Source organism: Lagopus muta, chromosome 2 (genome assembly GCF_023343835.1).
Source record: "Lagopus muta isolate bLagMut1 chromosome 2, bLagMut1 primary, whole genome shotgun sequence".
Classification (NCBI taxonomy): domain Eukaryota; kingdom Metazoa; phylum Chordata; class Aves; order Galliformes; family Phasianidae; genus Lagopus; species Lagopus muta.
Window position 1 is genome coordinate 32,898,087 of NC_064434.1, and position 26,217 is coordinate 32,924,303.

At 38.9% G+C, this 26,217-nt stretch overlaps 3 protein-coding genes across 5 annotated transcripts in view; 2 read left to right on the plus strand and 1 right to left on the minus strand.

Annotated features, from left to right (window-relative positions):
- UBE3D (ubiquitin protein ligase E3D) overlaps positions 1 to 24,686 on the minus strand; it is a 79,175-nt gene extending 54,489 nt beyond the window's left edge. The window contains exons 1-9 of one of the 3 annotated variants that reach the window (XM_048934899.1): positions 24,588 to 24,686; positions 24,231 to 24,430; positions 23,107 to 23,197; positions 16,484 to 16,718; positions 10,927 to 10,996; positions 8,540 to 8,609; positions 7,649 to 7,760; positions 3,384 to 3,553; positions 2,542 to 2,994 (exon numbers count right to left, since the gene is read on the minus strand). In XM_048934899.1, the coding sequence (XP_048790856.1) occupies positions 2,937 to 2,994; positions 3,384 to 3,553; positions 7,649 to 7,760; positions 8,540 to 8,609; positions 10,927 to 10,996; positions 16,484 to 16,718; positions 23,107 to 23,197; positions 24,231 to 24,430; positions 24,588 to 24,649 (1,068 nt within the window). In that variant the 5' untranslated portion in view covers positions 24,650 to 24,686 and the 3' untranslated portion in view covers positions 2,542 to 2,936. Of the gene's footprint in view, positions 1 to 2,541; positions 2,995 to 3,383; positions 3,554 to 7,648; positions 7,761 to 8,539; positions 8,610 to 10,926; positions 10,997 to 16,483; positions 16,719 to 23,106; positions 23,198 to 24,230; positions 24,431 to 24,587 lie in introns of those variants that run through there. The other 2 variants (XM_048934898.1, XM_048934897.1) reach the window with 2 other exon arrangements.
- BCKDHB (branched chain keto acid dehydrogenase E1 subunit beta) overlaps positions 1 to 26,217 on the plus strand; it is a 1,150,961-nt gene that overhangs the window by 1,105,136 nt on the left and 19,608 nt on the right. The window lies entirely within an intron of this gene.
- The window catches only part of DOP1A (DOP1 leucine zipper like protein A), a 63,087-nt gene continuing 61,293 nt past the window's right edge, over positions 24,424 to 26,217 (plus strand). The window contains exon 1 of the mRNA XM_048934839.1: positions 24,424 to 24,447. The gene's annotated coding sequence lies outside the window, so the exon portion shown is untranslated. The remainder of the gene's footprint in view (positions 24,448 to 26,217) is intronic.

The window sequence follows — 26,217 nt, forward strand, 5'->3', positions numbered from 1 at the left end:
TCACATAAAAAAATTCACCTCCAGTATCTGCTTTACACATTTTATACCTCAACGTTCTTTCAAGTACCAGAACAGCAACATTAGACAAAAGAACCCAAACCTTTAATCAAATCAGTAGACACCAAAATCAATAGTGTACAAAAGAAAATATATTGCTGCTAATACCTATGAATCAGTGCAAGTTCAGCTATACACCCACATCTGATGTGGCACTTAAATACATTCTTTTGAGGTTAACATTACAGGAAATAAAACAGTTTTAATCACACAATTTTAAATATACTTGTTTGCTATGTTCAGATTCAAAAGTAATATTTTTTTCACTCTCACTAATTCTCTACCATAAGTAGTTATTTTAAAGGTAGAGCTCAAATCCTCTAGGCTGTCAGTACAAGCAGCAAACATAACCTTCAGAAGAAGTAGCTTTCCCACAGAGGAAACTTCAGGTAGTTCAGGGTGTAGCTACCCAGTCATCCATGCTATGCAGCTGACCATACGTGCCCATGCTTGAGCAGAGCACTGGTCTCTTTTCAACCTCAACCATACTGGGATTCAGTGATCTGATATTTACAGGCAATACTGATGTAGACTGAATCAAACAAAAACAAACCATTCTTTTAAACCAACACACACTTGTTCATCACCAAAAACAAGCCAAATGATTCTTCTGTTCCATAAAGCACACTGGGCTACCACACATGCAAAATGTGCCAGAGTGTTAAGCAAGAAGGATCTTGCTCCAGCACATTAACTTTGGAACAAGAGCACAGTTAATAACAGCTTGTACACAAACCTGTAGGCACATCTGCAGTTTTCTTCTGTTTTTTAAAATCCCTAACTGGAAGAAATGACAACAATGTACTTAAACAGGCATCAAACAGTTTGGGAAACACGCATGCAAGAAGATACAAATGGTCAGACATAACAGTATTAAATGGACTGTGTTTTAATTTCTTATACCACACCTACACCAAAACATACAAAAGCTCCCAACATGCTTGAGAGAATGAAATTACAGCAAACCTTTATGGTCCTTTCTCTTCTGTTTTTGCATTATAAGCCAAGGAGAGAACAGTTACTGCTAGAGGAGAATTAAAGCCTGAGTTGCACCTTTCAAATTCCAAGGATAAATACAAGGTAACTTTCAAAAAAAGAACTGTAACCAGTCTGCCTGGGAAAATAGAAGAACCAAATACAATCACAGAGTAGAATTTTGCTGCTGAAAATACTACTGAAGAAAAGCTTTTTTGAACACTAGGTAATTGACTAAATAGATGCAACTTTTACCTCAATTTATGTAACAGTATGTCTTAAGGTAATTAAATCTCACAAAATTGTGAGTTATAACTATGACTTAAAAGAGGTAAACTGAGCATCTTCAAGAGCAAGTAGTGGTTTTTCTAATACCCCCCCATTCTAACAACAAGCAATTTAAACGTAAATCCTTCAAGATACATTTTTGTGCACTAAATAACATTTTAGATCAGATATTTCCAATGCCAATTCCTGAAGCTACACCATTCATAAAGGTAAACTTTTCTCTTCTGTGAATAACAGTAATAGCTTGTCCTGTAGTTTCATCTTTTTATTTAAATAGGTCCACTTTAAATATATTTCCCATGTTAGAGAGTTTATTTCACTTACTCAATATTAGAAACTGTTTGAAAATTAAGACAGATAACCTTGGCAATATTCACTATAATGCATCACATTTTTGCAAGGTGTATATTTCTTCCATGAAAATATCTAAATGTGTATGATGTATGCATACTTCCTTGTCTATGCAAGACATTTTGTTGTACTTTTATGAGCTCTTGGACTATAAGTTAGTGTACTCACTGAATCTTCAGGGAACCCCTTCTACATTTTACATATATACATAGCTCTTTAAAACTTTCTTATTTTTCCTTCAAATTTTGGAAATAAGATGAACACTAAACCACTATTTAAGGGTGACCTACAGAAAAACATCTGTCTGTTCTATCACTACAGAACTAAAAGCAAGAAATATACTTAAAATTTTCTATCACCTGCAAACATCAGAGTCACTGCTTAATATTCTCACACCTTTGCTTTCTAACAGTTACAGCCTTTAATACATTAGGTAGGACATTTGTCATAATGTCTTTTCAATGTTTGCTCAAATAAAATTTTTCCTAAGGGCTCTAGCAGACTTGGAAACATAAATATTGGTATGGCATTCAACTCAACCACCTTCAATACCTCTTCTCTTTCCCCTTTCCTTTTGGCTTCATTTGTGCTTGAGATACTGCCATCACTGGTTTGAATGCAAGTTACAGTTACACTCAGGCTAATTTGTTGTCTCAATGAATTTCTGAATCATCCAAAAAGGACATCTCCTTCACAAACAAGTAACGCAAAAAGCAGAGGTTTACTGTATGGCATTATTCCTATTCTTCTAGGCTACAAGAAGTATATCTTAACAGTGGCACTGCTAAGCACATTGTCCACATAAACAGAGATTATTCTAATACTAATTTATTGTGATCCACTAGAAAGGTAGCAAAAGGTAGCTTGGGTTAAGACATTCCAGTCCTGTACACAACTCTACGTCTTACAAAGCAAAGCATAATTTTAATGGTCAAGACTGAAGTTGGAACAGGCAGATAAAAATCTGTTGAACTATGAGCAACCCAGCTGTGCCCTCTTGATTTCAACTGTACCAAAATTGCCCAAATTCTTTACTGGGGAATCACAGAAAGGATTCGTCCTCTAAGTATCTTGACAGATGAGATTGGATTTTCACATAAAACACAGAAATTTGACAAAAAGTCAAAGAGAAGGATCTGGCTAAACACAAGCATCATTCAAGCAACAGCCTATGCTCACCTTCCTTCAATTTTCCCTCCTCTCTCAGTTATGCTGCCCAGAGCTACAGCTATAGAGCAGCATGTCTGAGACAGTATGGATAGACCTCACTCCTCCTCCTTGGAATTCATGGCACCACAATCTTTCCAGCATCTGTCAACAGAGCTGAAGAAAAGACCAAGCTCTAAAAGTACACAGTGAGTTCAGAAAGGAAAAAAATGAAGAAATGAAAAAGTAAATCATTCTCCCATGTAAGGGAGATAACTCTGTTTGTATCATTCATACGTGTGCCTCTAAGAACAGCATTACTCTCTTGTCCACATATTAACATTACGCTGCAAAAATTTAACCGTTAGATTTTCTCTAAGGGAAAACCAAACTATTCTTTTTCCTTTTGATAACGAAATGAAAAAGAGTAAAACATGTAATCCTGAAAAGGAACATACACCTCTGATGTTACTGGACTGTCTAAAGGACCTCAAAGAAATATTTCTGACCTGAAAAGCAAAATTAATCAAAAATCACAATCCGAGGTCAAAAAAGGCCATACTTACTCTTTATTCCTGTTATTAATGCACGGCTGGTAGAGAACTTTGACAGCACTCCACATCCCTGATGGTCCACAGCTTGCCATGAAATTATCGCCAAACAGTGTAAAGACACTGTGGGAGGAGGAACTTCCTGAGGACTCCACCAGCAATGTGTCAGAATTTAAAAGCCATATCTATAAATAAAGAAATAAATTATTTTACTGAGGATGACATCAATTTCTTCTTCTACTCTAATCCTAAATCCAATGTACCACGAACAGCTGATACTAACACAGCATGACAGTTTCTAAGGAAGTGTCAAAAAACAGCAAACTGACATTTTATTTTCACTATTACATATCACAGTCCCTAGAGAAGAAAACCAGGAGTTAATACAGTCATTCACTATTAACATCTCTTTCTCTCTAGTAGAGCACATCATTTTGAATGACTGCGTGCTACAGGCAGGGAACTGAAAGGCTGCCCACTAGAAGTGGGAACAAGTAAGAAGTTTTACAAAACATTTACTTATGACTGGATAGATCTAAGAAATACAATGAGAAAAACAGCAATTAACATGGTCTAAGGTAAGGCTGGTAGCAGATGTGCGACATGCCCAGTTAGGAAAAAAAGCCACTGGTAACAGGACACATAGTATATGTCATAATTGAATGCAACAATCACAGTTTGGAGATCAAAGCTCAGAATATCTCTATGCTTATTTGTGAAATTTTCACTGATGAATGGATAAACAAGTTCTGAGAGGGAACAATCAATTTTGCTTACACACATTGCATAATCAATGGATATCAAGATGTTACAATTGTATAATCAATGGATATCAAGATGTTACAATACAATCAAGAGAGTTAGGCAAAGTGGACAATGATAACAAAAGAGAACAAAATGGGAGGCTTACCCTTCGGCTGGGCTCACCGCAAAACACCAATAGAGGCGATCTCCAGAAGAGATCCTTCCCCTCTGGTAGCCAGCTCTTAAATAGGTCTAGGAGGGGTGGAGCCAGGCTTCACCTGTGCTCCTCTGGCTGACTCATGGCTCGCCTCAGGTGATCAAAAAGAGGTTCAGGCTGTGACTCAGTAGTTCCCATACACACTTAAATGATGACCAGCAACTGAGCTTCACACTTAGCAAGTGGCTATTTATCAGTTTTGTTCTGGTAACTCAAAGTACATTCATAAACTGAACAGCAAAATATACCTCACAGCTCGGGCTGTTACACACGGTGCTTTTAAGTTGCACGTTGAAGATGTTGGAGAAAATGGGGACAGAAGAGAAGCAACCTAAACACAAAGGCCACTACCACCACAATTAGCTTTAATTAAACAGCGTTTCTTAATTTTGAAATTAAGACTTCCTTTTTAAGAAGCCCCTTTTGGATGCTTTTTGGAAGGCGACTATCCTTACAATTAGTCCATGGAACAGTTGTATCTGTCAGAATTTTCCTGGAACTTTCTTCAGAGAAAGCAATTAATCCATTTAATTTGCAACATGAACTACGTGAAAAGTACTTCTATCAAAAGTGCTGATGTGCCATTTCTGACAGCAACTTCCTACCACTTCTTCAAAGAATGTCCTTTCCTCAATAGTGACACCACAGGTCTGCATTAGTCATTTAGCCCACAGTGCAAAACAATCAACTGCACCTTCAGAAGGGAAGAATAAACACTTCGCTATGAGGGGAAAAAAAAAAAAGTATATTCTACAACTATCAACTATAAATGACTTATTTTCAAATCCTGCTTTTGGTGTGAATGAACAACCGCTCACTAAGCTGAGTGCAGTGACTCAAAGAAGCTTATATATGTTATTTGTGGCCAGCACAGCATTCAGATTTTCATCTGTGCTTTCAACCATTCTGTTGACCACAGACAATCTTTCTACTATTTTGTACAAAAACAGTGCATGCTGAACCAAATTCCTTTGACTTTAACTCCAGTAAGAAAAGAGCTTTCAAACAAAGATCGATAGATAAAGTTTAGAATTTATTCATAATGCAGATTGATGACCTTTCCTCATATGGCAGCTTCGGGAGAAAGTATTTTCATGTGGCTTTTTCCTTTTTAAATCATCCTGCCAGTAAGTTTCAAAGATATTGTCAGGAAAAGAGCTGCAACAAATCTCTGTTACACTTGGTGGGATTTAATCCAAATAAGTAAAATACAGCGATCTACTTTCGGTGAGTTTCCCAAAATCTCAATCTATGTCTTCAGCTTCCCTTTGAGAACAATAAGGCACAAACTTTGATTTAACATGGCTAGAAACAGCTGCTATTCCTCCTCACTCCCAGCTATTGCAGACATTACCAATACTTTTGGTATCACGTGGGTTCGTACTGTACATACACTCCATTACAACACCTCTGCCCTCGCATTTAAACTAAATGGATTAAATTTGGTCTTTTTCATACCTCACAGAGAATACAACTCTCTAAAAGAGATGGTTAACTAAGTCTCAACAAGGTAGTCGTCACATCTTGATTGCTGCAACATCCCCTTCTCTAGCTTGACAAATGCGAACTCATTCTGCTCAAGCTCTCAAAAACACAATCAAAGAATCAGTATCTGACTGACAAGTCCCTCCCATTTGTCTCATTTCTTTTCTTGGGTTACCTTCCTACTCCCTTCCCACTCAATGCTAAAATATGAGCTAACTTACCTAATCCTACTCCAAAGAACAACTTAGTTAAGACTGGACTACTCAGGACCCTACCATAAAATTTTCACAGGTGAAGCTTTTGGAGTTATATTAGGTGAAGCCCATCTAGGAGATGACACAGACAGGATAAGTAAAGATTTGTCTGAGCCACATTTTAGTCTTCTATCACAGTTTTATTTACTCTCAGTCTTAAAAATCCTTAAGTACAGAGCTTTCAAAAACTTGGTTATCACCAATTTACAGAAACTCAAGTTATGCTCTCCATAGATAATGTAACTGTGTAATGTTAAGTGATATACAGAGACAATAAACATTTCAAAAGAAGACTTCTGAAGGACCTCAACCTTAATTATTAAATACACAGCCTAGGCTGCATACATTCAGTTACATAAACGCAAACATTACACATGGAAATCTTTGACAGGTTCATTTTCAATACAAACAAGTGGAACAGCTGGCCCACTATACATCGATGAGACCACTTGTCTGTGCACTTACAGCCCTAAGCAGTTACTTTTTTTTATTTATTTATTTGCAAACAGTAGTATAAACTCTGCTTACATACACTTGTATCCACAAGGTCTCTGAGTCTCAAGACTTAAACTGTACCTCTGGAACACCTGTCGGTGCATGTACTGTTCCCAGAGTATCACCATGGAAATGAACAAGGCGTTTTGATGTTCAACACACACACGCACACACACAAAATAAAAAAAATAAAAAGGAAGGGATTACAATTAGAAGCTGGTTCCTATGTTAACTCAACCTCATACTGATTAATAATGAGCATTAAAATGCTAAGCTGGCCTCTATTATTAAACTCCAGGCTCAAATCCCAATTCACCTTAAAACTTTGAAGAATTTAGATGTTACTGTCTAAATAGGCAGGCTTAACAGCATTAAATCATCAAGTACAATTGGAAATTTTACTATTGTCTGCGTTTCATTTTCTAATGCAATATATTGACTACATGAATAATTTCTCCTGAACTAAGAAAGCATTTGTGAAAGATACTACATAATTTGATGAACTTGTAGTGATTAAAGATAGGAAACACTGGAACAGAAATATGAGATTATTTTACAAAGCCAAGATCTAAGCTTTCCATATTTTCTGAGTAGAAATTCTTGTTATTTCCATGTTCCGGTTTTGACTGGGACGGGGTTAATTATTTCCATAGTAGCGGGTACAACGCTATGTTCTGGATTTAGGACAAAAGCAGAGGCAGTATCACTCTGATGTTTTCATTGCTGCTGAGCAATGCCTACACAGAACCAAGGACGTATCTTCTTCCCATGTTGCCTTAGTAGCAAGGAGGCTGGGATGCACAAAGTGCTGTGAGGGGGACGCAGCCAAGACAGCTGATCTGAACTGGCCACAGGGCATCATGCACAGGAACAAAAGCCAGGGGAAAGGAGGCATGAAAATGCCCCTGGGAGTGATGGTGTTTATATTCCCAAGAAACTGCTACATACGAGGAGCCCTGCTTTCCTAGAACTGGCTGAATACCGGCATGCTGATTGAAAGTACTAAATGGATTCCCTTTTTTGCCTTGCTTACAGACACAGCTTTTGCTTTACCTAGCAAGCTTTTTTCAAGATAAAAAACTTACCAGAATATAGATCCTTCCATTGTCACCTTTTATGGTGAATCTAAATGTGCTTTTAGCAGAGGACAATTCCACAAGACACTGAGCAACCATACTCTGTATGAATTGAGACCTGCTAAAGAATTAAACGCATCATACATTTTAATAGCAACTACACAGGTAGGATCATTCATATCAACGCAGTGCAAGTATGAGCAACTTCATACTATGAATTCCACTACAATCTTACTATCCATTTTTACAAAGAAATTGAGTTTCTTTATCTTTGCCTCCGCCAAAATCACCTTCTATCTCCTGCAACAGGAACTATTTAACAGATCAGCATCTATATTGCTCCATATCCCTTACTTTAACCAACACCAAACATCAAATAATGAATAAACGTTTTTCCTTATACTTTATACACAAAAACACAAAGTTCAGAAAAGTGTACATACTTAAAATATAATTCACAAATAGAAAGACCAATGACTACTAGAAAGTATATAATACAAGATAATTGAATGACGTTCTGTGCCATCTTAGCTACAAATTGAATTACTTGAAAATCTAAAAGCCCAACTTCCAATGAAACATTACAAGCTTACTTCACTCTACACAACTATCTTCAATTTCAATAGTTAGTCACCAAATGCCATGAAAACTTACATAATTCAAATAAGTATTTTATTTTTGTTTATTGGCTGAACAGTGAAATACTGCAATAAATTGTAATCTCCTTATTATAGACACAAAATTGTGCATGAGTAAATACAGAGTACATTACCTTTAAAATGTAGCACTTTGTTATACTTAAAATTTTCAATATTAAATGTTACTAGGTTGCTAGCATCCTTTCCAGAATATAAAAAACTAAGCAACTTATCTGATTTTTTTTTTTTTTTTTTTTTTTACCTTGGTATTGTGCTGAAGCTTTCCTCAGATGGCCAAACAATCACCTCAGTCACATAGTATTTAACAGTATCTAAAATGAAAAACACCTTTAAATAACGAAGACTTTTTTTTGTATTTAATTACACTATAATTAGTTTCTTGTTCCGCAGTCAATTAAGATGTGCAGCATGTGATCAAGTTCATGCTTGAGTCTGTGGGAGAACTATCTGATAAAAGAAAACATTGCTGATCGTGTAATTATTTCAGAGCAGCATTCTAGCAGTTTACCATTCACATTGATCCCTGCTTAACAGTAGGAACAATCACCTTGAAACAAAGTATGCAAGAACCCAAACACCTGGACTGAAATGTCTTACATATTGATGTTTGCTGGTGTCAATTAACTCCTGTCCACTACGCACTGCTATCAAGACAAACCTGTAAGACATAGTAAAAAAAAAAAAGCCCTTTCCTAAATTACTGAGATCAGCATAGCTTACATGGTATTTTAGAATCCTCTGCTGCTCAGTAATGCTGCAGTGAACCACAAGAGTTCCAGTAACATTACACACGGGAATAATCTTCTTCCTTGCTCAAAGAGGTAGGTTAGAATCTCTTTCCAAAAACTGCACTAACATTGTGTTAATATACGAAACATCTCAAGTTTCACTGTGTTTCCAAAAAGCTCCACTAAGACATTCTTTTAGCACCAAATGGAAATGTTTTGAGTTCAGAATTTAGTCTTCATCGAGAATGTCAAAGAACTATCACATCGAAGCTCCAAGGGTAGGCTACACACACAGCCTAACCAAATAGCAAGCAGAAAAGGTTACACATACAAAGAACTTAATTCCAATAAGACTTAACATATGAGCAACAGTGAAGATTCATCAGTTCCATAAATTTCAAGAGTAGAATGGAATGCCTCATTTGACAGCTGTCCAGACACGCCGTAAAACCTGGATGAAAATAAGCTTCTCTGCTCACAGCAAGGAAATCAGAACCAGAGAGTCTTTAAGGTCCTTTCAAACCCAATCTATTCTATGATTCTCAGTAAGACACTTAATCCTGTTTTAACTATTCTAAGGCTTGGCAACTCCACACCTTGTCTAGATAAGTATTATAGTTAATTTAATTATCCTCACTGTTAAGAAATTATATGTTACCTCTGAGCTAATTCTAGTCGGCTCCATGCTGTGCCCTGTCCAAGAAGGCTTACCTTAAACAAGGAATAGGTTCCACTGCTGTAAAAGGTACTGGGAATTGAGAAGATGTTTGCCCGCAAAAATAAAAGGTGGGAATTCCCCCTTCCCCACCAAAAAAAGCCTAAGCATATATGGGAATAGAGATGAGGAAAAGAACAGATTTGTGTCTGTTCTTCAAATTCTCCATAAAGCTTTTACAGTGCTGATGGAACATGCTGAAAGCAACCAACAAGCTTTCTAACTCCACCAAAATATAGAGTCCAAAACAATCCCCTGCACACCTACACTGTTTCCTGCTTCCTCTATCAATGATCACATCATTGCTAGAGTTGTCTGAAGGCTTAGATGAGGGCATTAATTTGTGAGGATCTGTAAGGATCTTTTCTAGCCCGATTTTGCAAAGTCTTACAACTTGCTTTGTAGGATTTCAAACGTCTTACCTTAAAAAATACTTTTCTTAGCGCTTGTAATTTTTAGATCTCCGTACAGAATAATCATTCAAACTTCTGTCTACTCATAACTTATTTCTGAAACAGACTTTGCATTTCCTGCTACATTTTTATATTCTCTGAACTGAGATGGACTCACATATCTGCAGTAGAGCAGAGAGAGAACAAAAGAAAAAAATCCTGCTAAAAACAGTCTTATCATTGCTTATCTCTCTGTTAAAAATGGCACTTTGAAGAACATCTTCTGAATACATCAGGTAAGCTTTAAATACTCAATGTCACAACAGCTTTTAGAAAACCAAGAATCTCACAATTTCATCATCAAATGATGAGAGACTTCCTTTCCATGAAACCAGGCTTGCTGTTAGCAATAACAGTTCACAAAGCACTAGAAGCTTAAGACAAGTTAAGAATTAACCTTTCCATCATTCTGTATGACTGACAACAAAGAAACGATCTGCAATTTTTCAGATCTCCTGTTTGACTGCGATTCCTACTAAACTGGAACCATGCTTTCCATCTTTCAAAGCTTTAGAATTAATCAAATATGCCTCAAAAACCAAAACAAGGAACGTCCCTGCGTAAGTCACTAGCTCAAGGTCTCACAGAGAGAGCAATTCCAGAAGGGAATGCCACAAACACACTGGCTCCAGCATTACATTTTTTCTGATAAACAACATTCCTCTGGAGTTTTTAACCTCTGATGCTCATTAGCTGATGCAGGCAAGTACAGTTAAGATTGCACACACAATACCTGATGATACTGTTTCTCCCAGTGTTGTCTTGCAGCGCTCACAAATTACTCTGGTATTTTCCTTTGATTTCTGTAGGACAAAGAAACATCATTTAGATGCTGCTCTGTTATTCTGAAAAAGAACTCTATAATTTTAACATACTCCCAGTAGGATATAGTGAACTTTGTACTTTAGTCTGTTCCCTTTATATTCACATACACAAAGATGTGCATTTACTACTTCAGTCTTCTACACTTCGACATGCTTTCAAGTTTCATAACAATTTTTAAATCTGGCAGTATAACCAATCACATAGGACAACTATGATAACAGATAACAAGAGAATCTCATAATATTCAGTGACTGCATGATAAAGTGATGAGGTAAATTCAGTTTTGATAAGGGAAAAATAATGCACACAAGAACTATTCCTAATTACATATAAATAATATTACACTGTAAAATGACTACCTGTTACAGTCAGAAAGATTAGCGCAGTGGAAAGACAATACAGAAATGGAATAGCAAAAGAGACGAACATGAAAGGAATGCTCACCCATCTCTGAGGATCTAGGCTCACGGGGAAAAAATCCACAAAGGAGGGATCTCCAACCAGAGATCCTTCCCCAGAGCAGTCAGCCCTTAAATGGGGGGGGGGGGGGTTTATAAGAGAGGTGCAACCATGCTCCACCCCTTCCAGTCACACAACTGAGTTGCCTTCACCTGTGCTCCCAGGGCTGACAGGGTCCTTTCCCCAGGCAATCTTTCAGTGGTTCAGGCTGTGACTCAACAGCTCCCACACACTACCATCACTCAGTAGAAAGTTTTAACCACTGTGGACAGGATTGTAGGAATGAACATTTATGTTTAATGTTTATGTTTAATGTTCAGCAAAGTAGAAAAGGTCTATAGAGTATGTAGAATTACTAGGAAAGAACTACAGAACACAATGTATTATGGTATTTCAGAAAGGTGGTGTGGATACAGCTCTATTCTAGTAATTCCAGTCTTCACATTTAAACTCATTATCAGTAGATGGATACAAGCAAGCACAACTCCTACATTAACACAAACTCCAGAATTTGTTCTATGTGAGATTATCAGCCTGGCTGTAGCACAGTACAACTCTGATCTGGAAGTGAGATGTGTAGGCAAACACAGATGCTCCTGAGTTAAAAAAAACCTTTCCGCAACTAAAAATTCTGGAATCTCATGAGAAGACCTCTAAATTGTCTTTGTACAAATACTTTCATAATTGTTAACTCAATACACAGTGCATAAAAATACCAATGTGCAGTTGAACAACTACTGCCTTACAGGCTTGGTAAAGTCCAAACAAGTCACAACTAACTTAAGAAATCCTACTGCAGGATTTGCCTACATAAGACTGTCTAAATTTAGAGCAAATTAAATTAGAGTATTTCCACTCTGCATTTCTCTTTTTCTGCAGCCTAAGAGATGCCTACAGTTCCCATACATTCCAACTGGAGAGAACATGGTTTATGTTCATTGCCACCACCATAGTCCTCAAATTTTAAAATGTGTGATGCAAGGCAGTTCTCACAGACTAGTATCCAGATCACAAATTGGTAACTTGTGGCCTACCACATTACAGAATTAAAAAAAAAAAAAAAAAGTTGAATAAAACAAATCCTATTGTCTCAGTATAGTCTCAGGTACGCTTTTCATCTTCCGAAGGAAAATGCTGAGGTATGTCTGTTACAGATTGTCTGCAGAACCTAGATGATGTGCTTCCAGATTATGAAGATATCCAAGCCTAATTATCCTTGTCACCATTAAATAATACATTATTATTTGACTCATTCTGATTCAGAGGTCATGGAAGAGGTGATGAAGGAGTAAAATACACACATTGGGCCAATTTTTTAGTAGGTACCTCTTACTGCAATGACAGGGAAACTTACACATGGGAGACAAATGAATTACAAGCACCAGTCTGGACCATTAAGTTACACTTACTCCAAAGCACGTGCTCAAACAGCAGATGACAGCAAAAATTAAAAGAATTTAGATGATAGTAGCTAGCTAAACATGAATTACTAATGAAATGCTACAGAAAAAAGAGAAAAAATGATTTCTGAATGTATAAACAATTGAATTGTTGATAAGGATTATAATGTTATAATGCGGTGGAAAGCACAGCAACAACGGCAGGGCAGCAACATCCTATGCAGCAAATGAGGACAACCCAAACGCAGCAGGCACGGGATAGAGAAACAAAGAAAAAAAAAAACTGCTTACCTTTAGAAGACCTCAGGCAGGCAGGGATCTCCAGCAAGATTACCTCATTTCCACTGCCAGCCCTTACATGAGGTCTGGGAACAGGTGGATCCTGGCTCCACCCCTTATGGTCATTCAGGTGCATTGCATGCACCTGAGCACCCCTGGGTTGACCCTGCCTTCCTAGCAGGTGCTCAATCACTGCTTCAGGACATGACTTAGCATTTCCACTACAAGGATAATATAGAGAATTTAATTCTCCAGAATTAGTAACGTGATTACTGATAAAATGCATCTATAGAGAGTGTTGAAAATAATTGGAAAACTTACAAAAATATTTTCCAGAAAATAAATTGACAGGAAAAGAGATACAGAGTTACAATTCTTACTGTGTTTAATTTAATAAGTAGGCAGCAAAGATTCAGGTTGATTAACAACTGAAATAGTTTACGAAAGAATGATAAAGTTGCCTTCATTTGACTATTAAATCAGTACTTGACATCTTTCTCAAAGTCATGCTACAGCTCAAACAGAAATGAAGGATTTGATGCTGGGAATGTCTGGCAAGAGTTCTCTGATCTGTACTATGCAAATACTAAAATGAACAGAAAGGACTGTTCCAGCTTCCCAAAAACAAGGAAGTGGCCCACAGGATCTGAACTCATGATGATAAAGTCCTAATCCTCTGAACTCATGATGATAAAGTCCTAATCCTCTGCCCTCTCTATTGAGGATGATACAAAAACTGCACAGTAACTGTATATAGCAGCACTTCCTTGAAAGCTACAACTCAGATGTTTTTTCCTGACTATGGTTACAGGTACTAGCTGAGAACTGTGCAGTACTGTACCTATAAAGCACCACTAACTCACCATATCACACTTCAGCAGAAAAAGCAATACCTTTAGCTAGGCTAATTAAATCAATATATCTATTTGATAACTTGCAGCTGCTAGCAACCGGCAGATGGAGGTGGATCACCAGCCCAGTATTTTCAGCTTCTATTCCTAAAGATCCCTGATATGGCAACAGGGAAAAAATATTTTCCCCAAGAGATACTATTAGGATGCTGCAGAACCATGTGACATTTAAATACTGTGTTACACTGGAAGACTAATAGATGTGAGAAATATGTTTGCGATGGAAGGATGTTGTCTTGGTCCCACAGGAGGCAGGAAAAGATTGTTCAAGCATATCTAGTATATTCCTGCCACTATTTTGGTCATACACAAACACTTTCCAAAGAACTGCAATGCAATTAAAAAAGAACTTTCATACTGAGACAAATTGCAGTGGTATTCTCCAAAATGAGAACATTTATGCCAATAGCAATCTATCTTGTTTCTATTCCTCTCATATTATGGAAGAATTTTCTGTTTCAGTATGAGGACTTTTTCCCTTATTAATCCAGCTTCTGCTTGATCTTATAGTTTTCTGCTCATTTCCTTGGCAACTGAGCGATGATAGAAATACGAAAACAGGGAAATTGGAATTCAGTGTAAGCCTGAAAGATGTAGAAAGAGGGATTTGACACAAACAAGGAAAGAATTCTCAAGTTCTAAACAAGAAAGCCAATCCGAAGATTCATCGCACTAAATTAGTATTATAAGTTTCTGACAGAAAATAGCCTCCTCTCTCATTCAAAGTTCTGTTATTATTCTGGTGACCCATATCTCAGTAACATTTCTGTCCCGTATCTTTTTTATTATGTTTCTGCCTCAAAGGCAGCATTTCCCTGTCAAACGTTTCTTTGATTGATTTTAAAAGTATGCTGGGCAGACTGCTCCTCCTTCTCTGGGCTGCAGTATGAATTCCATAGACACTGCCTCTTCCCATCTTTGTTCCCATTGTTCCATGATCCCTTTTGAAACTACTGAGATGTGAGATAATTAATTTTGGAGACCTCTGACAGAAGGCATTGTCCTCTTGGAAATTCAAAATCTTCTACTTATCTGCCTTCTTAATACTTAGAATACATAACTTCAGTTGTCAACTCAAGAGCTAATCCAGATTAATCTGCTTCTCTCATGCTGAAATCCTTTCAGGATACCAATTCTTATATTCCCTTCCCCAGATTTTGTTTTTCAAAGAACAACGGAACAAGAAACTAGTGAGACCATAGCTTCAGGACTTGCAGATACAGACAGGAGGACAGAACTGTTCTCAAAACAGATGGCTCACTAGGATGCATCACACCATTGGCAACTGACCTGCTGGAATCCTGTCGATTTAAAAAGGAGATAATACAAATCCCTTATGATGGTAAACAGCAGCACTATATAAGAATCAGGGCCTCTGATGTTACTTTCAATAGATGAAGAATTTGCTGCAGGGAATCCGCATATCAGCTGTTACAGGCACATAAGGCAGTAACAGTTTCCAAAATTGCTGAAGAACTTTAAACTATTAGGTTTAATACACAGTATGGGACTGATCTGCAGGATAAGTCTTAACACAAATACAGACAAGCTGTACATTAACAGAAAAGATTTTATGGAAACGCAAGCTAAATTACTTGATGCTCTTTTGGTGGCAGAAGTAATTATTGCTTAAACTTTTATGAGTGCTGGATTTCCAAGACGAGTAAAGCAATCTATTTTATTTCCTCAACTCACTACTGAAACAACAGTATCAGCCTATAAACACTTTTTTTTCCTGAGCAACAACAAATTTTGATGTTTCTAAGCTAAATGGTAGCCCTATTCCTTCAGGCTCAGCTGATGGATATCTCCTCCTGGAACACTTTACAAAAGTCACCTTCAGCAGTTACAGTCTGGAGTGGCAGATCCTTTTTACCAGACAAAGAGCCCTCAAATAAGCTCAACATTCTTCTTTCATTCTGCCAGCATAAGGGAGCTATACCTGAAACACTTTCTGATCGTTTTAAATCTTACTAAAAAATAAAACAAAACAAAACCTACACTTTCCTTTGATCATATTTATAGTTATGCATCCAGTCATATTTGGAGCAGAAAAGCACTGCTACTCTAGTTTTCTCCTTTTGCTTTGTTTCACTGTCCCTTGTAAAACACCTAACCAGTCACAGTTACAATCTGAATAAATGTTGATGTTCTCCACTGAGGATATTTTTTGGGGGGGAAAAGGGAACACTTGGTTCCAGAACTACATTGTTAAATGGTTCATACCCAGGTCAGTGTCATGACATGGTGCGTGTATTGTCTGGCTTCAATGCAGCTGAATGCCAACAACCCTCTCTGACCTTCAAAACACCCTTGTAATACTTATAAGTTAAATAAGCCAGTGATAAAAATGTGTTTCACAAGGAAAAAAATTCAAATACATTCTCCTAAGAATTATTAAAACAAACTACTTTACCAGGGTAGAGTCATTCTGAGAAGTGTGATCATGTTCAGTCTCTGAGCTGCACTTGAGAGATTCAGGCACATATGATTCATTTCTTGAATTCAACAGGAGAAAAGTCTCTCCAAGAAAACAGTCATCATGCTGAGGGTGTAAAGTGCTTCTTGCAAAGGGATTAGGGTGACAACACCACTCTTCTACTAAAGCACTCCAGTTTTCACTTGGTAGAGGAAGAACTCTGAAAAATTTCCTAACAGAGAAAAAGAAATATTTTCATATATTATTTCCTAAGACACTCTAAGACACTAACAAAGAGACTGGACTCCTTACAAGAAGGAAAGAAAAAACTGTAGGACTTTCTCCAAACAGAGGTGCATGACTCTCCTTTCAGTCAAAGGCACTTTCTTTGGATGAATTCTGAGAAAGCAATGGCCAAGTATTTCCTGCCAAGTTTGTGATGAAGCTTTTCCCACGGGTGAATCTTCAACGATTATCCAGCAGAATTTGGCATAACTTCCTTGTAAATAATCACATCGTAAAATTAAAACAGATCTACTCACTCAAGAAAAATGTAACAATGGAGATTATGCAGTTATTTTAATTACTGCAAAGTTTCCTTGCACCAAGCTTAATATATACAAGGAAACAAAGGAAAAACAAAAAAAAGTCGCCACAGAATGTCTTTCGAAGCCTCTCAAAGTCAGATATTAGACTTTGAAACAAAGCTAAATCATGACAAAAATACCACAGTGTGTATCCATTAAAAAGAAAAAAGGATGAAACAATGCATTCTTAATTTAGATTCAGATTCACGTTTCAAAACACAGAGACCAAAAAAAACCAACAACAAAACAAAACCACCATCCAACCCACTAAATCAAATCCTCTTCTCCTGGACTGCTATATGGACCAAGGTGTCTGCTACAGCCAGTACCACACCTTGTGTTCTTCATCTATTTTGTTTTTAACTTCCTTTTTTGGTTACCCACAGTGACTGAGGATTTTAAAAGCCAAACTTTTGAAGCATTGTTCTAAGTTGTAGAACACCCTCTGATAGCTGGAATAAATGCACGTGTATAAATATGCCATTATGCTTAGCAGTCAATACTTTCTGCTTGGAGTTCCCATAACCATTCTGTGGTCTCACCACATGTGATTTTATAAGAATTTAAAAGCATTGATGAGTACTGTCCACACATTTACAATTGCTTTAATCTCTGTTTTCTAAGAAACTGCTGCATTGGGAAAAAATTCTGCCTCTTTACCAAAATAACAGACAATAGCTTTAACTGCATGTTCTCCAACAATTTTCTACATGCGGTTTGTCACAATGTTTTGTTATCTGTCTAGTTTCTTCAAGTGTTTTACTTTTGCTCTCATATTTTGTCTGTTCTTACCCAAACTCCTCACACATCATTTCTTGATTCCACTCCTAGTTGAAAACTTGCAAACACAATCTCACTTTGCAAATCATCAGAGAACTAATGAGAATTAATGAGACAGCAATTAGACACCCTCCTTTTCTTGCATTTCAGAGACTGCTCTTTTCTGAAGATGCCTGTTTTCCCACTGCAGTTCATTGTGCTTTCTGTATTGTCGACTGAGTCAAAGGAAAACTTTTGTATACAGCCTTCCTTCTTTCTCGATCTGCAATACATTTCAAACTGTGCTTGCCCCATCTGCAGATGGAACCTGGAATAACTGGTATTCCTGCCCAGCTTTAGCATTATGACTAATGTCACCTTCCGGCACTATGCATCCCTGACTTCACTCTTTGTAGTTTTATGTATCATCAGCAGAGGTATTATCAAGGTTCAGATGGAGGTCTAAAGACTGATTATTCTTCCCAGTTGCATACAGTTAGTGCTAACACCTGGACTAACACTAAAAAATGTTTTTTTTCATTCCCTTGTACCATTCCTCATATTACAGCAACATAAAGGTGGTATTGCTCAGCAATACTTTTTAAAGTGTTGAAGAAGAAGGAAAAAAAAAAGATTACCTTAGGCTGCAGATCAATGCTGTCCAATTTCTTTACATTACTCTTTCTTTACCCTCACAGCCTGGAGCTTTGTGAATTGCATCAAGATCTTGAATTTTTGCCAAACAAAAAGCAGTCATTCTGATCAGTGAGAAGTTTCTTAACAGGTTCCTCCCAACTAAGCTATACAGAAAGTATAACTTTTCCACTTTATTTTAGCCTTTCACCATTCAGACTTGAAAAGCCTTATTCCAGATTCTGCTTATAGAACTGGAAAAATGTTAACACTTAATTGAAATTAGCTTTCCAGGAAAAAATAATAAAAAAGAAGCCTGAAGTCTACCAGGTGCTGACTCCCTTAAAGCTGCCAAACACAATAATAAACTCTAGCCTGCAGATAAAACTTATAACCTTGATAACCAATAGCTAAGTTTCTGCTTTAAGGTAGTTATACAGCCAGAGAGAAATTAAGAGACACAGTCTCCTTCTGAAAGCATCTAATAAACCTAAACCTCCCTTTAGAAATGCTGTCTCCAAACAGAAGGCTAGGTGCTTAAGTTTTAAAAAGCTAAAAGGTAGGTACTAGTTAAGACAGTTGCAGTAATGGGCTTCCTTGCTAAGGTGAGGATTTGGCCATAGAGATTCTTATATAATGTAAAACTACATTATATAAACATCCTCTATCATCATTAATTCATATTTAAGCAGCCAATCACATCATCCTATTTATTGAAAATGCCTGAAACAAAAAGTAAAGGAGTAAAAATAAGTACTTGACACTTCAGTTCTAGAAAGGAAGAAAAGATAGGAGATCCAATGGGATTCCTTTAGGAGCAGCCATCTTTTTGGAAAGACCAACTTGACAGCTGTCAAGCTTAAAGCTACTAGTAAATGAAAAGTCCAATTAAAAGACTTCTACAATCAGTTTTTCAGTAGAATACTTGTGTAGTAAAGTTGCTCAGGCTTGGGACTAATTAAAACAGTAATTTCTTAATAGTCAATTTCTAAATATTATTTTTTGCAACATTCAGCCCTTCATACATTACAACATCTTAGAGAATTATTTTATCTATGACCTACACTCATACTGTATGTATGTATAACTGTAAGGAGAGAAAGGAAATACCCCAAATTCTTTGCAACTCTTAAAATTATGAGAAAAAAACAAAAATTTAACCACTTCCTCTAATGTAAGGATAATGTAGAAGAAGCAGAGAGCATAACCCTTATGCCTGAAGAGTCATCAAGACTCCCAAAGGAGACAGACTAATCCAGTGGATCTCAGAAAACATTGAGGGAATAACAGAAAACTGAGCTGGAAACTCTTATCCAGTCCATTTCCCTGTCTCAAGAAAGGATTCACAACACTTAAACCATTCCAGACATACTTCTCTCATCTACTCTTCAAAGTGATAGAAATTGCAGACTATCTCTAGTGGTTAAAAAAAAAAAACAAAAAAAAAAACAAGCTTTAGAATATGTTTTTTCATTTTAACCTAAAATCCTCTTGCTTCAGCTAAATACCGTAACTACCACTGTTGCAGCAACTATGCACATACCAGACGACTCTTATGTCTCCTAGGAGACATCTAAACTAAATTCCATTTCTTTCAGTTTCTTTAAAGATATCCTTTTCTAGATATCAGATTGATTTTATTGCAGACACTTTTCAAGCAATGCACACTTTATTAAGCTCTCACATACACAGTTATTAAACTTCCCTTCAATCCCATCACCTGTGTTCTCATTAGCAAGGTCTCTGGACTACGCAGTGAACAGCAAACAATTTTTATTTCTGAAAGTATTGTCTTTTTTGGAAGAGCAGGAGTGGTAAAACAGAAACTGACACACTGGCAGCTCCAACCTTCTATCCTTACCCGAGTCAATATAATTTAGAGATAACATTCAAGGGGGTCAGAGGTCTTCTACAAGGAGAAATGTTTTACGTGTGATGTATTATAATGTCTTTTTTTTTCTTTCTAAAAATTCAAATTATGTTACACTGTAGGATGTTGAACCAAAATATGTAAATTCCACGCATACGAATTTGGTGTGCTGAAATTCAGGAAAATACCCACTCCAAGATGAAAATATAAAAGATTTTTTGAAAGCAAATGCTTCTGACTAGAAATTATAAGTTTCATTACCCTATAAATCTATCAAAAGCTTATTGCTAGACTTTCTGATGAGACATTTCATCAGAGAAAGCCCAAAACCCTCCCCCCTTTATGTTCAGGATAACCATAAATCTGTATGTTTGCCAAAAAAAAAAAAAAAAAAAATTACTGATTTACATTTGCATTACCATTTTGAGTATTAGGAGTGACACAGACCATAAAACACTGCAAGTGTGTCAAGTGTGTCTCTAACACTTTATACACATGCAGCTGAAGCTGTCAAAATTCTTCATCACAAGATACAGAAAACGCAGCAGCTTTTTATTAAAATTCTCATTCACTCTGCAGACTACCTGGTCTCTTTCAAAGCTTTTGACAAGGTCCTACGCAACATTCTTATCTCCAAATTGGAGATATGGGTTCAAACAGTGGATTAGTGGATAAGGAACTGGCTAAGAAGTCACAGCCGGAGGGTTGTGGTCAACGGCTCTATGTCCAGGTGGAGGTCAGTCACAAGTCATGTCCCTCAGTGGGTCCATCTTGGGACCAGTAATCTTCAACATCTTTACTAGTGGCATATATAATAAGACTGAGCAAGTCTGTGGATTGCACCTAGCTCAGAGATGCAGTTGTTACAACAGATGGAACAAATGCCACCCAAAGGGACCTGAATAAATTTGAAAGGTGGGCCCATGTGAACCTAATGAGGTTCAATAAGGCCAAGCGCAAGATGCTGTACTTGGGTTAGGGCAATCCTAAATATCTGAAAAGACTGAAAGAACTCATTGAGAGCAGCCCTGTGGAGAAGGACTTTGGGGTCCTAGTAGATGAAAAACTTACCATGAGATGGTACAGTGTTCTTGTAGTCTGGAAGGCAAACAGTATCCTGAGATGCATCAAAAGAAGGGTGGCCAGGAGACTGAGGGAAGTGATTGTCTCTCTTTACTTTGCCCCATTTGGAGTACTGTGCCCAGGCCTGGGGCCCCAGTATAGCAAGAATGTAGAACTGATCCAGAGGAGAACCAGAAGGGCTGGATCACCATCCAGTGAAAAAAGGCTGAGGGACCTGCACTTGTTTAGCTTAGAGCAGAGAAGGCCCCAGGAAGACCTCATTGTGGCCTTCCAGTACTTGAAGGGAGCTTACAAGGAGAAGGGAAACCAACTTTTTACATGGATAGATAGTAACCGGACAAGAAGAGACAGTTTTCAACTATAAGAGGAGAGATGTAGATTAGATGTTCAAGAGAAGTTTCTCACTGAGAGGCTGGTGAGGCACCAGCACAAGCTGCCAAAAGAGGTTGTGAATGCCTCACTGCAATGCTACAACGCAATGGAAAGCACAGCAACGACAGTAGCAAACAGCAAAGTCCTATGCTAGAGCAAGTGAGAATAAGCCTAAATGCAACAGCCACAGACACAAAGGAAAACCTGCACTTTCAACTCTTAAATGAGGTTGGGGGAGAGGGGAGGGTGTTGATCCTGGCTCCACCCTTTCCAGTTACTCAGATACATTGCATGCACCTGAGCTCCTCTGGGTTGGCCCTGCCTTCCCACCCATTTCAAGCCATGACTTAGCATTTCCTCTACACTCATCTCTGGAGATGTTTGATGACAGACTAGATGCAAAACTGAGCAGCCCAATCTAGCACCTGATTTAGTGGCTAGCAGCCTTGCCTATGGGAGGGGAGTTTGAACTAGATGATCTTTGAGATCCTTTCCAACCCAAGACATTCTATGATTCATTCATTCATTCTGTGTTTCACTTTGTAAGGAGTAGAGAAGGTCAAGTCGTATAGCTAAGAAACTGCTCCTGAACTTCTCAAATTCAGCATTTCCAAAGTAATGTGGAAGCCAGCTTTGCTTAAAAGACAGAAGAAGAGAGCTGCTGACAACACCTCCATCCTGGCCAGCTACTCTATAACAACAGCACTGTGACTGAAGAAAATTCCTAACAGAGTGGACAGAACTGAAAAGGATCCCTCAAAGTACACAGGAAGAAAGAAGTCTAGGTGACAGTTTTCATAGAATCTTTTTGAGTTGGAAGGGACTGTTAAAGGTCATCTAGGCCAACTCCTCTGCAATGAGCAGAGTCCCTTAGATACAGCAGAGCTGTCAGCTAAACATAGACTCTGAGTATTTTCGAATCAGTGAAAATTAAAAATGTGTTGAACTTTCTATTTGCAATTCAAAATATTTCAGCGTTTTGTTTTTACACACAGCAAAGTCCAGCCACAAAAAGAAATGTCTTGTTTGAGGCACCGGAGACAACCAAGAAGAGAATTCAGATTTCCCACCTTGCAGGACAATGCACCATATGCTGTTAGCTATTTCTACCTTCTAAGCCAAAATGAATGAATGAATAAATACATAAAAGTTGTTTCACACAATTTTGATTTTAGTCATCTGTAGAAGTGTTTCAAGGTATTCTTAACTAACAAGTTCAAAATTAACATCTTTTAACTATCTAAGTAGAGAAAATAATACAAACACCAATTAGTACAGCAGTTACTGACATAAGTGCAAGACACTGCGGTGCTTACCTTTCTTTTACTATGATGTCACCACAGGACTGGCAGTAAAAGATGTAACTCTTCTGTGGTTTCAGGCTTTCCCTCAGATTATAAACCAATTCTACAAACAAGAGAAGACAGTAATCTTCAGATTGTACAAACTAATATTCAATGCTTCTCTTGTGCAATGATCAGAACGAAACATAGAACGAAACATAGAACGAAACATAGAACGAAACATAGAACGAAACATAGAACGAAACATAGAACGAAACATAGAATGGCCTGGGTTGAAAAGGACCACAATGATCATCTAGTTTTCAACCTCCTGCTATGTGCATGGTCACCAACCAGACCAGGCTGCCCAGAGCCACATCCAGCCTGGCCTATTAGTGAGTGTCTCTGCCATATGAGGTACTTCCCAATACACAATAAAAAATATCTGGGTGCTTAAAAAAAAAAAAAAAAAAGGGGCAGCAGTCTTCAATCCTCAGATCCTCAGCCAGGTAAGATACAGTCGTGGTGGTATCACTCAAAGAACACACAGGCGGCAATACCCTCTACAGGTCAGCAAAGAGAACACAGTCTCAGGAGACAGATCAGATAGCTTAAAATACAAGTTTCTAAATTTAAAAAACAAAAAAAAAAAAAACAACAAAAAAAAACCACTTACAGAAGCATCCAGAGAACAACAATCAATATCAGGCAGAAGAAAAAGTGTAAGCCTAACTCTATGCATAAACAGGCTTTCTGACATCAAGGTATATTCTCAGCAAAGGTAGTTGGTATTTTAGAATTAGGCAGCAATCACAAAGAAAAGGCACTTAAGAACATTCTAGATACATAAGAGACAAGTTTCACAAACTTATATAAAACATAAAACTTATATAAAACACACTTTTATAAATGGCCATTGGCAATTTTTGCATTATAGCCAGAATGAGTCATATTACTGCATTTTTAGCAACTAAATGTGAAATAGGGGGAAAGCATGGGGAGGGAGTCGAACACAGCTCTTAAACTCCCACGCAAAAGTTACTCAGCAAACTTCCCTCTCTGCGTCACCTCACGCAGTTTTGCTTTTTAGAGCAGATCGCTGCCGATGCACCCAGAAGCCGTGACTATCAGTACCGCCCGCCGGCGCGCAGCCTTACCCGGGGCGCGGGGCACATCGCGCAGCCGCAGGTGCAGGTGCAGGCCATCCCCGTGCAGGCGCCGCAGCCCGCGGCAGGAGGACGGAGCCAGGCTGACCCCTGGCGGCAACGCAGCCACCCCGCAGGCGGAGCTGCTCCTCACTTCCAGCCGGCCCGGAGCCACCGAGATGTCGGCCGGCAGGTTCCGCAAGCTCGCCTCGCTGGAAAAGCAAAACAGGTTTCGTACTATTGTTTTTTTTTTATTATTATTATTATCCCGCATAAGGAATTGCTACCCAGCGCCTCGCAACGCGCAGGTCCCGCTCAGCCCCAAAAGGAGGGAGGGAAAGAAGGAGGGTGGAAGGGTTCCCGTGCTACCGGATAACGAGCAAGGCGCTCTGCGTGCCCCGCCGGATCTCCAGCAGAAACGCGCACACCATGCCGGCGCAGCGCCTCCAACAGCCCGCGCAGGAAGGAAGCGGCTGCTTCTTCCGCCTGTCCGGAGCTGCAACCGCGGCCTCCTGCCGCAGCGCCGCCTGCAGCTAGGTGCCGGCGCTGTCCGGCCTCGCGGCCTTCTCTCTGCAGCGCTGCTCTCTTCTGCTTCGGCTGGTGCGCAGGGCTGGTCAGCCCCGAGGGCAGCCGCTGTAACCAGGCGCTGGGACGACAAAGAACTCCCTGCATCGACCCCTTGCTACCTCGCGTGTTGTGTTCAGGTTTGGGTCCCTCACAACAAAGAAGACATTGAAATGTTAGGGTGTTTCCAGAAGCTGGTGAACGGTCTGGAGCAGAGGCTTGCAGGGAGCGCATGAGGGGACTGGGATATTTCTGTTTGGAGAAAGGGAGACCCAGGGAACACTTCATTGCTCTCTATAATTTCCTGAAAGAGAGTTGCGGTGAGGTGGGAGTCAGCCTCCTCTACCAGGTAACAGCGATAGGGTAAGAAGGAATGGCCTCACATTGCACCAGGACGAGTTCTGGTTGGATATTAGGATAACTTATCAGAAAGAGTGGTGAGGCAGTGGCACAGGCTGCCCAGGTACATAGTGCAGTCACTGTCTCTGGAGATGCTTAAAAACTGTGTGGATGTGGCACTGATGGATATGGTTTGTGGATATGGGTCAGTGATTGGACTAGATGATCTTAGTGGTCTTTTCCAACCTTAATGATTCTATGATTTTTTACCTTCACTAGGTGGCCACCAAGCTTCCACTCTTACCAGTCTCTTCTGATCCTGAATCACAAACTGTCACACAGCCTGTTGTCCATCTCATACAAGAGTTCAGCCTGAGGGAGCTGGGCTTGTTCAGCCTGGAGAAAAGAAAGGTGCGGGGTGACCTCATTGCAGCCTTTCAGTACCTAAAGGGAGCCTACAAACAGGAGGGGAGTCAACTCTTTGGAAAGGTAGATAACAGCAGGTCAAGGGAAATGGTTTTAAGTTGAGGGAGGAAAGAATTAGGTTGGATGTCAGAGGGAAGTTCTTTAGAGAGAGAGTGGTGAGGTGCTGGAACAGGCTGCCCAGAGAAGTTGTGGATGCCCCATCCCTGGAGATGTTCAAGGCCAGACTGGATGGGGCTCTGGGCAGCCTGGTCTGCTGTTAAATGTGGAGGTTGGTAGCCCTGCTTGTGGCACGGGGGTTGGAGATTCATGATCCTTGAGGTCCCTTCCAACCCTGGCCATTCTGAGATTCTATGAAAAGTTCCCCACACCCATGATGCTGCTCCACAGAGAAGGCAGCGTCATTTGTGCCTCTGTGTACAAGCGGTTGGGGGCAGTAGGCCAAAAGTCCAGGTGGCAGATGGTGTCCTTCATCCTCCACAACAGTCACCAGCTGCCATCATCCGCCACTTCCTCATAGTGGTGCTGCCATGTGCTCAGGGCTTGGAGAGCTCCAGTGCTTCTTCAGAGGTACCTTTCATTCTGTCATCTGCTACCGCAGCACAGAGCCTGTTCTCCAATTGCAGATCTGCAGGTAGAGAATACAGCATTCTCCTGTTGCCTGAAGACACCA